Consider the following 15,752-nt stretch of genomic DNA (forward strand, 5'->3'; position numbering starts at 1 on the left):
CGATTGTAGACTTTATTTATCTTAGAGAGTTGCATGATATTAATCTTTGCTTGAAGTAATAAATAACTTTTAATTGTGAACTTGTCCTCCCGTTAGAGTAGTTAAAGAGGAATTATATTTCCTTTTGCAACTTTTAATCTTCTAGCAATTAAATTAGAGGAATTATATAAAAAACTGATTTTTTTACATCTATTTTACTATATATATATAATAATAATAATAATAATAATAATAATAATAATAATAATAATAAAATAAAATTATTAGATGACGGCATCATAAAGTGATTACAGATCTATTTGAGACTTCTTTTTTATTGTTTTGCTTTCAAATAACAATCACAATTTTATTTGGGTATCACTTTCTTGCTGCTTTTTCACTGCATTTAAAAATTGTGTGATGAAAAGTTTTTTTTTTTTTGGCAACCATAATAGAGAATTTATTTTCTCTAAAACAACATCACAACCAACTTTCTAAAAAGCTATAGCCATCCCAAACAGATCCTAAGGTTTCATTTAGGACAAATTTTTCATTACTTTCCTCTTCAGATCACAACCACAATTATAGTTTGTCCATTACTTACAATAAATTTTTATTCTAGAAAGCTGATTTCTACAATTTCTCCAAAAACAGCTTTACAATCACCTTTATAAAAAATTGCATCAATCCAAAATGAACCCCAAGTAATTTTCATATCTTACTCAAATAAAATGAGCGCTTTGATACCCTTTTACACTGCTCTTCAATGGTTCAATAGTCTCATAATTTGTGTAAAATGATTGAAAGCATTCATAATTGCATATCCACCCAACTTGCTATGGCTATTTGCAGCAATATTGAAGTCAATGTCTGTTGATCTGGGAAATGAAATTATTACAAGGGCTTCTTTAGTTGATAGCCTGAGAAACCATATAAATTATACGAAAAATCATAAATATATAAATTAGATAGCTTACTCAGACCCATTTGCATGATGAACTGAGTGCAATTGTAAGAAAATAAGACAGCGAATGAATGAAAATGCGTTTCATAAAACAAAGTTTCAATCTTCAACGATACCTGCTCTGAAAAGAGAAATCGGAAGAACAATGCGTTGTTATTCTCTAGTTAGGAAGGACTCTGCTTAAGAATTCGTTCACATATTTGGGGAAAAGACACCACATCGGAACCCCATAGCCTGCAATTTGTCCCAGAAGGAATTAAACTTATAAGAAGCTATAACTGATGTATTAAATAGTACGTAAATAACAAACTAAGAATGGTAGTTAGTTTATCTCATCCTCTTTCCAGTAAACTCCAAGTAGGCTAAGGCTTCATTTGGGACAGTTTTTTAATTGCTTCTTAAAACAACTTTTTAGAATAAAAATTTAAATTTTTGTATTAAAAAGCTGCTTTAAGAAACAGTAAGAAAGCCGTCTCAAACGAAGCCTAAATTACAGAGCATACTGTACTGATAGAATATAGTCAACTTTAGAAAATAAAAATTAAAACCAAACAACTAAAACTAAGGCTATAACCATATGACGTGGTAGAATTTTCTCATTATCATTATGCAGTAGAATTTTCTTACTATTATGAGACATTTGCACATTATATATTTCTTTTTTTTTTCCCTCACTTTGACTATAAATAAGCTTGTATATGTTGCAATTCTCTCCCATACTCTCTTTCTAACAGAATATCAATGTCAGGTTCCCCTATTTTGAGCTTGTGATGTCCTCTTTTGTAATGGAGCCAGTTTTCATCCTATCAATCCTTTCAAGGGGGGTGGCGAATCTCTTTTTATGCCAAGGCCCTCCGATGCTAAAGTTCCAACCCTACTAACAAATGTCGATGTTGGCCAAGATCCTCTGATAGGACTACCAAATAGAGGATCTTGATGATGAAAACAATAGTTTGCATGATAGCGGCTTGGGGGTTCAAATATGGGAAGTGGCCAAATATTGAAAACTTAGATTGACTTAATTTTGAGTTTGAACTTGAGCTTAAATTGGGTTAGGCTAGGGTTAACTTTTGTGAGGCTGAGTGGATTGCAGTGGGGCTTGATCAAGGAGAGAGGAAGGCCAAGACAAGGAGTATAAGATTACAAGGTTTTGGAGAGAAGGTGATGCCTTAAAGGGCCAAGTGAACTAAGGTTTTGAAAGAGAACATAAGAGGTCGATCCTTGCTTCCTTAAGATTTGGAGTGGAAGCTAGAAAAGTAGACTTAGGCTTCATTTGAACTAAAAAATTTTGTACCAAAAAGTTGATTTAGAAAGAAGAAAAAAAACTATCACAAACGAAGCCTTGGGGTAAGGTGTCAGTGGGGATGTAATGGACTTGCAAGAGGAGTTGGTTGTAGCCGCTAGTTTTAGTTTTTAGGGTTTTTTTGAGGAGCGGCCAAGTGCTTCAAAAAGAGGGTAAATTCATAGTTTTAAGTGAACACCAAGTACAAGAGTTTTTAATTAGCCTCCAAGCTCTCCAAATTGTAGAGCAGCCACCATGATTTTATAGGAGAATTTTGCAGAAGCAAAACTAATTTCATCCAACAATAATAAAAAAAAGCTTACGAAGGAGGGTATTTTTAGACCATAGGCATCCTACTCTAAAGGTGGCCAGCCATTGATGATTTTGGTAATATTTTTGGCCATTTATAAGAACTCTCATGGATTGATGAAATGTCTAACAACATAAAGAAACAAAATAAGAGAAATAAGTTAAATAAATTATATATACATGTAGTTGCAAAATTCAGCCGAGATTTAAAACTAAACGGAGAGTAGTTATCTATAATAAAATCTCCTCGTGTATTAGATTGGGGAGTGATCATGCCTTTTGATGTGTAATTAAAAATGATCCCTTCTCCTTACTAGGCATCTGTACAAAGATGTACCTTGGGGTATGCGGTTTGCTGATGATATTCTTCTTGTTAATAAGATCAGAGAGGAAGTTGATGAAAAACTGAAGTATGGAGATCAACCTTAGAGTCTAAAAGTTTTCATTTAAGTAGATTTAAAAATGAATACATAGAGTGTAATTTTAGTAGTAATAGATCTAGCGGTAGGATTGCGACATTGAGTATTTAAGTCATTAAAAAAAGTGCATGTTTTAGATATCTAGGGTCAATTATTCAAAGAGATTGTGAAATAGATACGGATATTATTAATAGAATTCAAGTTGGATGGTTGAAATGGAGGAATGCATCGAGCCTGTTGTGTGATAGAAAAGTACCCCTAAAACTTAAAAGGAGAATTTTATAAGATGTTGGTGAGACCTGCAATGTTTTATGGTGCAAAATATTAGCCATTGAAAGACAAGCATAAAATTAAGTTAAGTGTTGCATAGAGGAGGATGCTCAAGTGGATTAGTGGCTTTACAATTGGAAATGTAATGCAAAAGCAAGTACATACCTTAGAATGTTAGAGTAGCTCTAGTGTCAGATAAGATTAGAGAGATTTGTCTTAGATGGTTTGGACACAAAATGTAAGCCTTCTGATGACTCTATTAGGAGAGTAGATGTATTAGATTCAACCTATATCAAGAAAAATAAAGATAGACCTAAAAAGACATGGCTGGAAAGTATTAAAATGACTTTTTTTATTAGATTTAAATAAAAATTCGACTCTTAATATAACACAATGAAGAAAAAAAGATTCATGTAGCCAACCTCAGATAGTGGGATAAAGGCTTGTTATTGTTATTGTTGTTTTGATGAAAATGTGCTCTTTGTGTTGCACACCCTCCAATGATGTCTCTATTCACATGCATCATGCCATAGAGGCCTTCCAATGCCTTGGGTCTAGTGATTGCCCAAAAGGTCATAGTGTTGCCCATGAAAGAACTATCATCGGTCTTCATTCGATCTAATGCAAGCAAATATCTCTCACCAAGCTATTATCGATTTTTCCAGCTCCTCAACAATCACTGAAGTTTATTTAGAGCAGATGCCGACAATCAATAAGAGCACCCACCAAAAAGCTAGATGTTATTATTATATTAAACTATCAAAATGGAGATAACATCAATTGGTTCTCTGTTTTATACATCAATCGGTCCTCCAACTCTTTATAATTATTTTAGAATGAAGATATGATCATCACTAGTAATTACAATGATGGTATCACTATTCTCAAAAGACATCCCCAAAAATACTTTAAAATGAAGGATCTAGGTCACTTAAATCATTTCTTGGCCTTAACATCTCTTCCGACTCCACTAGTTATGTTCTCTCACAAACCAAGAAGCCCCTTATCTTCTTGCTAATACGAGATTCAATGACATGAAGGCAAACCTCCACTTCTCTAGAAGTCTATAGTCATGTCAATATTATTGTAGTGATAACTCTATCAGATCCTATACAATATTAACAATTGGTTAGAGGATTAGTATATCTGACTATTATTCATCCTGGCACTTGCTTATGCAGTTCATTATATTAGTCAAACTTTCTTGTTGCTTCTCATTATATTGCCTATGATGGTCCATCTATTATTCAATGTGATAATCAATGTACAATTGTCATTGGGAAATATGTCTACCACGAGCACAACAAGCACATTGAGTATGATCGTGAGATTACCTGTTCTAATGTGGTATCCTTAAATTTATTACTTGCTGAAAGAAACCAACCAATATTTTCACTAAATCTTGTCCTTCAAGACAATTTTAACTTTAGATCATACTCAAGCTGACGTCTTTTATATATCTTTGTGTCTTCTCTATATCTTTGAGTTTTCGAGAGAGTAATATATATATATATATATATATATATATATATAGTAGGATTTTCTCATTATTATGATATATTTGGTCACGTATTTTTTCTGATTTGTTCTTTCATTTTACCTATAAATGGATTGTTATTTGCTGTACAAAGAAGGAAACTATACATAATTCACTCTAATCTTCACGCACACTCCCTCCCCTCCTTTCTCACACTCTAATAGTCAGAAGCTTACCAGCAATCAATGCCAACTGAGTTAGCACCCACCTTATCTGCCTTCTGATCATCACCCACATGCACAACCTTACCAGCTTCAATACCAATCTGATCTACAAAACATTACATCAAAGAAACTCAACAAAGATACATAAAGAATTAATAGAATTGGATTATTTTATGTAGAAATGGAAATCTTCAAGTTTTGCGGAAAAATTAACAAGCATATTCTTGTGGAGAAAAAAGGTTTATTTATGACCCCCAAAAAAATTGAAATTGACCACAAAATTTCATGCGCTGTTTTTAAATTCATTATCAACCTATTTTAAAGGAAAAAAGAAATCAAGGCTATCACAGAATACTCATTATCCTTGAGAGAAATTGCAGAGTCAGCAATAGATCAATGTTTATGATATACAAAGACGGATGGTGAGATTATACTCTTTATGGAGCTAAAGATAAGATCTTCAGTACCTAAAGCAGCTAAAAAGATCCCAGCAGCAGGCTTTTCATAACCAACCTCCGAAGATACGACAATGGCATCAAACCTGGCAGAAATAAAAAGTATAAGACCATCTAAAGCTCAACTGCCAAGAATGCAATCTACATCAAAAAAAGATTGTAAGAGAATAAATGGCAATACATTTGGTAGCAATGAAATTCTAAGGCATGAAAACAAATTACCTACCTCAGTTTCGAACACCATATGTTTCCAAAGCAGGAAAGCATGATGTACAAGTAAAGCTCAGCTAGCATCTTACCACCAAATCTTCATTTTTAATTAAGGTTAAAGTTGATGAATCTTTTCCCGAGAGGCAATTACTCAAAATAAAAAAAGGTAATATTTATGTTGTTTTGTTCTATATTTTGAACCCACTTGTTCCCTCTAATTAGATCTATAGTACTCATTATCCTCTCGGGAAAAGATTCATCAACTTTTATGCCTCTTATTAAAGTAGGTCATAAGTAGAAAAGCTCAGCTAGACATCTATACAAAGATGTACCTTGGTGTATGCACATGGTGTGATTCTTATTTATGCCTCTTATGACCTACTTTAGTAAGAAAAAATATATATTCGCACAGGGATATATGCCCTACTATTGCATTTACAAAACAACAGCAAATTATAGTGCACTTGTTATTGAAATTAGCCAATAATCCTTTTAATTAATATGCCTTGAATTACTTGTAACATGAATATTCATTCTGCGGATGTTGCTATTGCCCTAATGGTACTATTGAAAACTTTATGGTATTAGCTTTAGGAATTTAGTTTTACTAGTTAGTTTAACTAAATTCATTTTATAATGATATAGCCTTACCACATGCCCTGTATATTGGCTTCACACTTTTTGATATTTTATTGTTATGCTTCTACAATAATTTATAGGTTTTTTATGCTTGATTTATATACATGTAGCTTTCATTATGATGATATTTGGTATATTCACATTTATGGAAGATTGGAACATTTTGTCCCATTTGATTTGTAGGAGTTTAAGTAGTTTACCTATTTAGTTAAAATGGTTGCTCATCAAACTTGTTTCTAATAGGCACTTGTAAAGCACGGACCTTATGTGTGTTTATTTTAGTCCTAGATTTTTCAAGGTGCTCAATTTAATATCTCAACTCATCAAATCTCAACCAATTTGGTCATTTCATCAACTTTAATATCTGGTTTTGACTGAAATAGGTGGTGTGAAGCTTTCCATGACGATATTTTGAACATATTTAGAATCAAGCAATGCTAAATTCCACAAACAAAATTGCAATAATACTGCTTGTATAGTGAACCAAAATTAAATTTGCTAGTCTACAATTTAATCTTATAAAAGATAATTAGCTTAAAATGTTATTTATTAATTTTTTATATAGAATACAATCATTCTTGGGTGTTTCAATCTATCATTAGTCTTTTTCTTGTGATTAAAGCATTATTTCTTTTCCATTGAAAAAAAGATGAGATTGTTTATGTTAAAAGTTTTAATCAAATAAAAAAATCTGACGTAATAGCCTTTAATTATAAACAGTTTCAACAGGAGAAGCATTAATCAGAATTTAATATATGTTTCCAGCTCACAATTGTTATTAACCTTAAAAATCCAAAATGTACTGATGAAAAAGCCTCCAGGCCTATTTTTGTCCAAAGCAAATAGTGAAGTTCATGGAATGAGTAAATTGATTTATATTTAATAAGTTGAGGGACCAAATTGAATACCTGAAAAATTCTAAGACTAAATTGAACACACCTAAAAAGTCTAGGAACCAATTTGGTCATTTACTCATAATTAAAATAGATCCAAGCAATACTATGTAATGCAATATTCTATTTTCTTGGATTCGCTGTTGATTGTGTTTGGAAGTATTATAACGCCCATTGAGGTAAAATAAGAAAAAGTAAATACTAACCCAACATAAATGAAGGACCATAGCAAAAGAAGCAAGATTATTATGATTATTTTAAAATTCAAGACATGAATGACCAACGTAGATTTCTGAAGGAAAATCAGAAGTATTTTACATAGCAAGACTGCATTCCTAACTTGACTTGTGAACGGGATAAGATTAACAAAACAAAATTTATTTACTTACAATTGTGCAACACTGAGGTCATTCAGTAGCTTGCGAAGTCGAGTGTCAAAATTAGAGACCACAGCCAGCTTCACTGCATTAAAATTATCTTTAAAATGTTACAAACTGAGAATGTGACCTGATCACAATAAGAACAGAAAAAAGGAGCATGTTCTTGGTTGACTTGACCTCCAGCATCCTTTAGAAGGCACATTCCTTCATAAGCCCCCACTGGTAATCTCCATGCATCACCATGTGCATAGTGCTGACATACGAGATAAAAAGATAACCAAAAACTTTAAGGTATTAACATCAAGAACAATATAATTTTCTCAACATTTACCCCCTGAAAAAGTTCTTCAAGAAGAAAAGGCGCATATGAACCAACTGTGCTGCATATTCTAGTAGTTTTCCAACATGCAAAAGCTATGAAAATAAATCTACTATTGCTAAAAGAAAGAGTTCTCATCTGGACATTGAGATGAAGGAATCAAATGGCCAGGATAATGTTACAGACAAGTTGAAGACAACCAGCTCAGTGAGTTTTCTCACTGCAGCCAACGAGCCTTCAATTGGGGCCAAGAAAAAGAGAGAGAGAGAGAGAGAGAGAGAGAGAGAGAGAGAGAGAGAGAGAGATTTCTCTCACTTGACTGTCTAAGATGAACAAATTAATGACAGAAGGCATTCAAAATTTTGGATCCAGATTGAGTTCAACCAATAGCCTCCAGAGATCCTAGTTTGTAATCCAAGTATAAGAATCATTCAGAGTATTTTCCATATATCAACAGCCCAACTTACTACTTTCCTTTTTTTGTCAGGTTTCTTCCGATGTCTTATACTAGCACCTAACTTTAAGGTTGTCTAAACAAAAGCTGAAACTTCCCTAATCACCTAGGAACACCACTTGCATTCTGTGCACAAGTTTCTCACAGTACAAATCATAGATCCAGTGTCGAATATGGTTCAAACAAACATACGCTAAGTATTCTAATTTATTAGTCCTCTCTCTGTATCACCGTGAATTAATTCAAGCCCTTCCCTACTTCCAGACCCTTCATAAGCCAGGGCTTACGTTAAGTAAAAAGTAGCATACACAGGGAATAAATTTAAAAAGAATCTCATAGAAGATCGTCTGAGTGCTCACCTCATATACTTCCTCAAAAAAGTCATTATCAGAACAACCGGTAGCTTCAGAAACAACTAGCTTCCAAAAATCTCTTCCGTCTCCCTACCACCAAACGACAATCTTGCTTTAGGACAATTAAAGGAACTGCAGTAACTCAAGTGCGCAAAAGTTCAACCTGGAAAATACTTGATTCTAATATTAGAATAGTACCGTGAAACCTTGAGAATATGAACTAAAAATTAACCCTATTATCTAACAAAGATTAAGCATAACGGGAAGCTTTGGATAGCAATGACCTGGTAGCGGAGCTTCCCAGGCCATGGTGCAGCAAAAGCCCTCCTGAACCCTTGTTTTATCTCACTCTCTGTGACATCAACTCCTGTACAGCATTCCCATATGATGTAATTTCAAACGTTTATGTCAATTCAACCATCTAAACTGAGATAAATGAGAAGGAACCATCTCGTCACAACTTCTTATACCAAATTTCCTTCCTATTGTGGCATAGGTTTCCTCAACGGGCTTTGCCGGCTGCAGCAGCGTGCCTCCGGCGTCCAATAACAAACCATCGTACGCCCTACAGCTTGGCCTCTCGCCGGCTGCCGCTGCGAAGGAGGCGCACATTTGACTTCTCCTGACCTGTCCCACTGGCGTGTGCCGATGAGCGCTAGCGGAAGCGTGAGTTGGTGAAGTATAGCAACCGAATCAGAAATAAGGAATAGAAAAATTTTAGAAGATGTACCAGTGGATATTCGAATCGACGTAAGAGGTCGGGGCGTCGCCGAGGAATTCGTGGGCCGGACAAGAAGGCGGAGGTATTTCACTGGAAACCAATGTCGCATAGCCCGGCAAGCTTCCATGGCAAGAGGAGTTTGCGCCTTAATGTAAATGCCTAATTTTGGCCAAATATACGGTTTTTTTTTTACATACATACCATTTTATTTCATCCTATTTATATATCAAATATCTAAAATTTTAATATTATATTTTTACCATTCATATAAAATTTTAATATCAAATATATCACTCATATATTTCATTCTTATCACCCGGACCATCCTATAAATTTTAATATTTCATTCCATACACTCATATTTATTCTGCAGATAATAGATATATAATATTAAAATTTTAGAAGTTATATATATAAATAACATTAAGCAAAATGGTATGTATGTAAATCCCTCTTTTTTTCGGGGAAATGCATACTAAATTTTATTTCGATTAAAACTGCTGATGTTATAAAAAAAATAACAAGATATAGTTCTCAAATGTCAAAGATAAGTTCATGATTCAATATTATTTGAACTAAGTTCATGCAAAGTTCAAAATTTGTTCAAACTAAGTTTGGATTATGTTCAAAATTTACTCAAATCTAACTCAAACATATTTAAATAAGATTTGAGCATGTTTCAAACTTGGTTCGAACATGATTCAAATCATACCATTTTGATGATCTATATCATTTTTAGAATTGATTTGTTTTAGTTGGTTTTTCATGTACTTATATTTTCACTCTAATCATACATATAGAGGCACTATATTGCTCAAGTCACATAAAGAGTTCGGGTATGATGGATAAAATTTTTAGACAGTTTTTGAAATTCTTGGAAGGGCTGAGAAAATTCTAATTTTAATAAGGAAAAGCATACAAATTCAAGATTCTACAACTTATAAGATGTGAGACTAATTTTGACATTTTATAGTGATATAGATGAGTATCCTAAGTGTTATACTAAAGCAGAACAGACTAGCTTCATCAATGTAAACAAGGGCGGAACCAGCCTTTCATCTTAGGGGGGACAAAATTTTCTTATTAATAGATAAATATAAAAAAAAAAAAATGAGAATTGTATTCCAATATGATAGAAAAATTAAAAATCATTACAATTTTATCAATCTATTTTGCATTTTTTGATAATATTGAATTACATCTTCATTGAGAATCAAATCAAATACGTCTTTTTTAATGTAAGGCACAAGATAATCATTGAGCCAATTAGCACCCATCCTACTATGCAATCAATATTTGATAATTTTCATTGCTGAAAATGCTCTCTCCACTGGTAAAGTTAATACTAAATTAGCAAGTCTGTAAAATAGAGGATACACATCATTCTTCTTGAACTTAACAATCTGCTTTGCAAGATCAACAATGCTTCTTAGAGAGGAGACCTCTTCATTGGTTCGCATATCAATAATATAAGTTTATAATTGACTTTTAAAAGCAACAACCTTAATTATAGAAAAAACACTTGGATATAACTTTGCTAGACATATCAACTTCCTCTCATCATAAACACAAAAAGAATTACTTGGATATAACTCTGCTTGATTCAAAAAATTAATTATTTAGCTCTTGAAGTTGCATGTCAACTATAGTATAAAATAGATCAGCATGATAATGATTTAGATTTGTTATTTCGTCACCTCTTCGCACTGATCGACGACGTATTTTATATGTTTCATTCATGTTTGGAACAACAACTTCAAAAATACCACAAAAATGTGACACTTCATCTAGTAAAGCATTACATCCATTCTCCCTTAATAGTTGCAGTCATTGTTTAGATATTTGAATCAATTTCATCGCATTTTCAATGTCTTGATCTTTTCTTTGCAATGATTGTGATAACTCATTCGTAATGCCCAATATACCAATCATCAAATGCATTATAAAAATAAAATCAAAAGACTCCATTATATCAACAAGAACACCCGCTTCAACCGATTGCTGATCATGAACCCTTTCGTCCTTAACAATCTCTAAGACCTCGATGACAGAAGCATACATACGCATGAGACTAATCAATGAATGGAAATGTGAACTCGTTCTCCAACGAGTATCACTAGATTTTTGTAAATTAGTCTCTTGATTCAAATATTTGCCACTTATGAGATTGCCATTTTTAAGATGAATGACTTTATCATGATGAATACTTTTAAGAGCATCTGATCTCTTACAGGAAGCTCAAATAGTATTAATAATTCTAGAAGTGAGCTCAAAGACATATTTTACTTGTCAAAATTTCTTTGACACTACTACCAAACATAATTGGAGTTGATGAGCGAAACAATGAATATAAAATGCTTGAGGATTATCATTCAGAATAAGGGCCTTTAAACCATGAAATTCCTCTCGCATATTGAATGCCCTACATAACCTTGATCACGTATCATTTGTATGCTCAAAGAGTGTTTAGCTAGAATGTCTTCAATAGCTGCCTTTAATGTAACTGCATTAGTGGATGTGACATATTTGATACATATAAATCTTTCAATCACTTGACCCAGCTTATCTACATATCTCACAACAATATAAGAAACTTGTTCCTTCATAGAAATATCACGAGATTCATCAACTATAATTGAGAAGTATGAGTTACAAATATCTTTCATGATATATTTTAAAGTTTCAGCTGATGTAGCAATATATATTTCTTTTTGGACTTTTGGTGAAGTTAACTTCAGATTTGAGCTAACATATGAATATGTCACTGTCTTAATTTCTTCATTATGATCAGCTAGAAAGTCAAATAACTCTAAATAATTTCATAGATTATTTGAATTGGAAGACTCATCATGCCAATGATAACCCCTGACGTAACAAAAATCTAACACAATCAATGGCTGCAGTCAACATGATCTTATATTATTTTTTATTCTTATCATCTTTGCTTAATCATAAAGCTGGAAGACTGTGTTCATGCTTTTTCATCAAATCTTCACATTTTTGTCTAGCCTTATTATGTATACTATTGTGATCTCCAATGTGATATAATAATTTCTCTTTCTTCATCCAGTTTTTGAAACTTTCTCTAACAAATGAATCCCCACCACCTTGACCTTTAATAATCTGCTCTTGAGGTTTAAATAGATAGCAGTAAAGACAATAATTGCATCTTTTTGCACACTGTACTCTAACCAATCAGAGTATTCATCAAATCATTTCGTATTGAACCTACATGCAATATTTTCATATAAAGTTTGAGGAAATTGATGGCTCTCGATTGATGTCTTGATGAGGTTCCTTCAGTAGATATGATCTCCGGATCTTATCTCTATCATTTACATCATAACTCCAAATAGGAAGTCGGAGTCCTAGATCTACTGGGAGATTATTAATATCAATTTATATTTGCTCTTTTCTCTTTAAATAATGCTTCATTATTTAACCCTAGAATGAAATTTATTACCAAGGAAAAGCAAATGTCAATCAAAATTTTTACATCATAACAAACAAATATTAATACAATAGGAACTTGAACTTAAACATTACTGAAAAACTATGCTATGCTTATTTTAATAGATTTTGTAGATGAGATACATACACTTAAATGCAACAAGTTCAAGAATATGCATGCAAATGAAGGAAGAACTAAATTAGATTATTTTTTTCACTTTCTTTCTTCATTTTTATATTTGAATAGTTTAAGCAGTTAAGCTCGTCTCATAGGAATCTGATGCTGTAAAGATTTAGAATTTTAATTTTATAAGTTCAATATTACCAAGAAAGTTACAACAATTTCCTAAATTAGATTATTTCTCAGCCTTAATTTGAAAGAGCCTTCATGCAGTGTTACAACACGTTCCATAATCCAAACAGGTAATCTAACCTTACACTAGCATAAGCTTTGGTACAATTCAAAGGGTCTAAAAAAAAACTGTAGATCTGCAAAACTGTATTGGTAGAATTAGGTTATTTTGCAAACAGGTAATCCAACCTTTGAACTAATTAAATTAGATTATTTTGCAAGCTTGCTACTATTTTGGTAGAATTAGGATCTTATTAAACATAAATTGCTATATCTAGTCTCAAAGAAACCATAATTGGACTAGGAACTACAAATAGTTGATGAAAAACATAATGCTTTTAAAATCTAAGAAAGGAAAAATACATAGTGCTTATAAAATCTAAGAAATCCAATTGTTTGCATTGGAATGATGAAAAACTATAGAACCGAATAAATTCGGCGGAAGAAGCGAAGAAATCGGCGAAAGAAGCGAAGATATCGATGGAAGAAGTGACGAAGAAGACTTACCAGAGAACCTTAGAATGATGAAAAATGAACTCCTCTCTAGTCGCCTCCCCCGATTCGAGCTTCAAGAACGAAAAATCAAAAGAGAGACTGAGATGGCAGAGGGCGATCGCATTCGGAGCAGAGGATGAGAGTGTTACGTTCGACGGAATAAGGCCAAAGCTGGAGAAAAATCAGATATTATGGCAAGTTTTAACCTATTGGAGGGGAAAATTACCTATCAGCCCTTAGTCTTATAAGGATTTTACTTTTTTTTAGGGGGTCGCCCCTGAATGTTAAGTGGATGGAACACTCGCTAAGTCATAGGGAGAGAAATTCATTTACGATACATTATGTTGTATCATAATTGTTGTCTATTATGTTCTTTATTTTGTGATTGTACTCTCATATATTAAGTTATAATTTATTGTGTTATGCTTATTGTGATTTCAGTCTCACATATAAAAAATATACTATGTTGTATTATAACTATTTTAATTGAGCTTTTGTATGTTATAATTTATTTTTATAGCTAGTTCAAGGCATATTCATACAATTTCAAATAAAATTTGATTAAGACTCGAACATTATTCGTATGAATTTGAACATTATTCAAATTAATGTTCATCAAATCTTATTTGAATATGACTTAATTAGCTTGAATATTGTGAAGTTTCACATAAATAATAAACCATCACAATATTACTATATAAAATAATAGGCTTTGTTTGAGACATCTTTCTTACTGCTTCTTAAAGCAACTTCTAGTATAAAAATCAATAATTTTGTAAAAAAAAAAGTTGCTTTAAGAAGCAGTAAAAAAGGCATCTCAAAACAAAGCCTAAGTCTCTAATATAACATGTACTACATGAATTTACAATACTTGTTTTCATTAAATAGAAGCACTTAATAATAATTTATGAACACTTAAATACATTATAACAATAGTTATTTAGCATATCATTACAAACTAAAAAATGCCAACATTTTATATTAAATACAATGCATTAAGTAGGGCTTTAATTAAGAAAACATTGAATGTAGTCTAAATAAGATGATGCCACTCCCAATCAAACAAAGAAAGTTTTGTATTTTTTTTTTATGTAAATCTAAATATATTCATTGCCTCTCCAATGTTGGAAATCCTATATATACTATGAATGAGACAAAAGGATAATTTTATGTTAACAAATGAACCTATTTTTCATCATTTTTGAACATGATTTGAGCCAACTTCTCTTTGATTGCAAATTCATGTATGCATAAACATGCACATATAGACAGACTTAAGTTAGAAGAAGTTGATATAAAGTCAACAATAAAAATTCTTAATGGGGGAAGAAAATTAATAAAAAGTATCCCTCATTACTCAAGTTAATGGACACATATTATCCATTACTTTTACTCCTCTTTAAAAATATCTCTATTAGTGTCTTTACAACAGTCTCTTATAATATTAGGCTTCTATATAAATATGATTATGTATATAAAAATTCAAACCCATAGAGTAGTTGGTTTGAATCATGTTTGAATGAGGCTAAAATACAAGATACATTCCCTAGCTATGTTTGAACTCCTCTTCTCACAAGTAGTTGGTCCCATGATGCCTTCCCTGGCAACGCCATTTGTCATGCCAGCAGTCACGTAATACATTCCCCAATAAGGTTTGAACTCTTCTTCTCCTCACACATAGTTGGTCCTGTGATGCCTTCCCAAGCGACATTGCAAGTCATACCGGTGGTCTCGTTATACTTTCGCAACAAGCGTCAACTCCAGCAGCCCTAACATAGTTAAATATTCATGATTGCATAGAAAGAAAGTTTATCATCTTAGCATTGCACAAATATCATGTACACATATAGGCAAAAGACGTTTAGAAAATATATTAATTTTTTTACACCGAAAACCCGCAAAGGGAAAAGCATGGGGTATGTCTCAGTTAAAATAATTCATTATATAAGTGAGGTTACATATGTTCACTCTTCCTCATAAAAGGAGAAAATATGAAACATAAGCTTAATTAACCTCTTGTGGCTGAAATGAAGAATGGCAGAGAAGTATTGGAGTGATGATGGAGGTTAGGCTATGACATTGAAGTGACAATGGTTAGGAAATGATG

At 32.4% G+C, this 15,752-nt stretch overlaps 1 protein-coding gene across 7 annotated transcripts; it reads right to left on the reverse strand.

Annotated features, from left to right (window-relative positions):
• Positions 1-673: 673 nt before the first annotated feature.
• LOC110108814 (haloacid dehalogenase-like hydrolase domain-containing protein 3) lies at positions 674-9,517 on the reverse strand. 7 transcript variants are annotated; one of them, XM_020839614.2, is made up of 10 exons: positions 9,358-9,517; positions 9,098-9,262; positions 8,912-8,994; positions 8,634-8,717; positions 7,679-7,754; positions 7,511-7,583; positions 5,392-5,465; positions 4,937-5,030; positions 1,060-1,177; positions 674-857 (listed from the first exon to the last, which is right to left on the reverse strand). In XM_020839614.2, the coding sequence occupies exons 1-9, from the start codon at positions 9,473-9,475 to the stop codon at positions 1,108-1,110; spliced, it is 837 nt and encodes a 278-aa protein (XP_020695273.1). In that variant the 5' UTR covers positions 9,476-9,517; the 3' UTR covers positions 674-857; positions 1,060-1,107. The 7 variants fall into 7 exon arrangements, 6 of the variants coding, with proteins under 6 accessions (XP_020695273.1, XP_020695272.1, XP_028553939.1 ...); XM_020839613.2 differs by having other exon boundaries at positions 674-899; XM_028698106.1 differs by having other exon boundaries at positions 9,098-9,254; positions 9,358-9,497.
• Positions 9,518-15,752: the final 6,235 nt, after the last annotated feature.

Source organism: Dendrobium catenatum, unplaced genomic scaffold (assembly GCF_001605985.2).
Source record: "Dendrobium catenatum unplaced genomic scaffold, ASM160598v2 fragScaff_scaffold_1056, whole genome shotgun sequence".
NCBI classification, from domain to species: Eukaryota; Viridiplantae; Streptophyta; class Magnoliopsida; order Asparagales; family Orchidaceae; genus Dendrobium; species Dendrobium catenatum.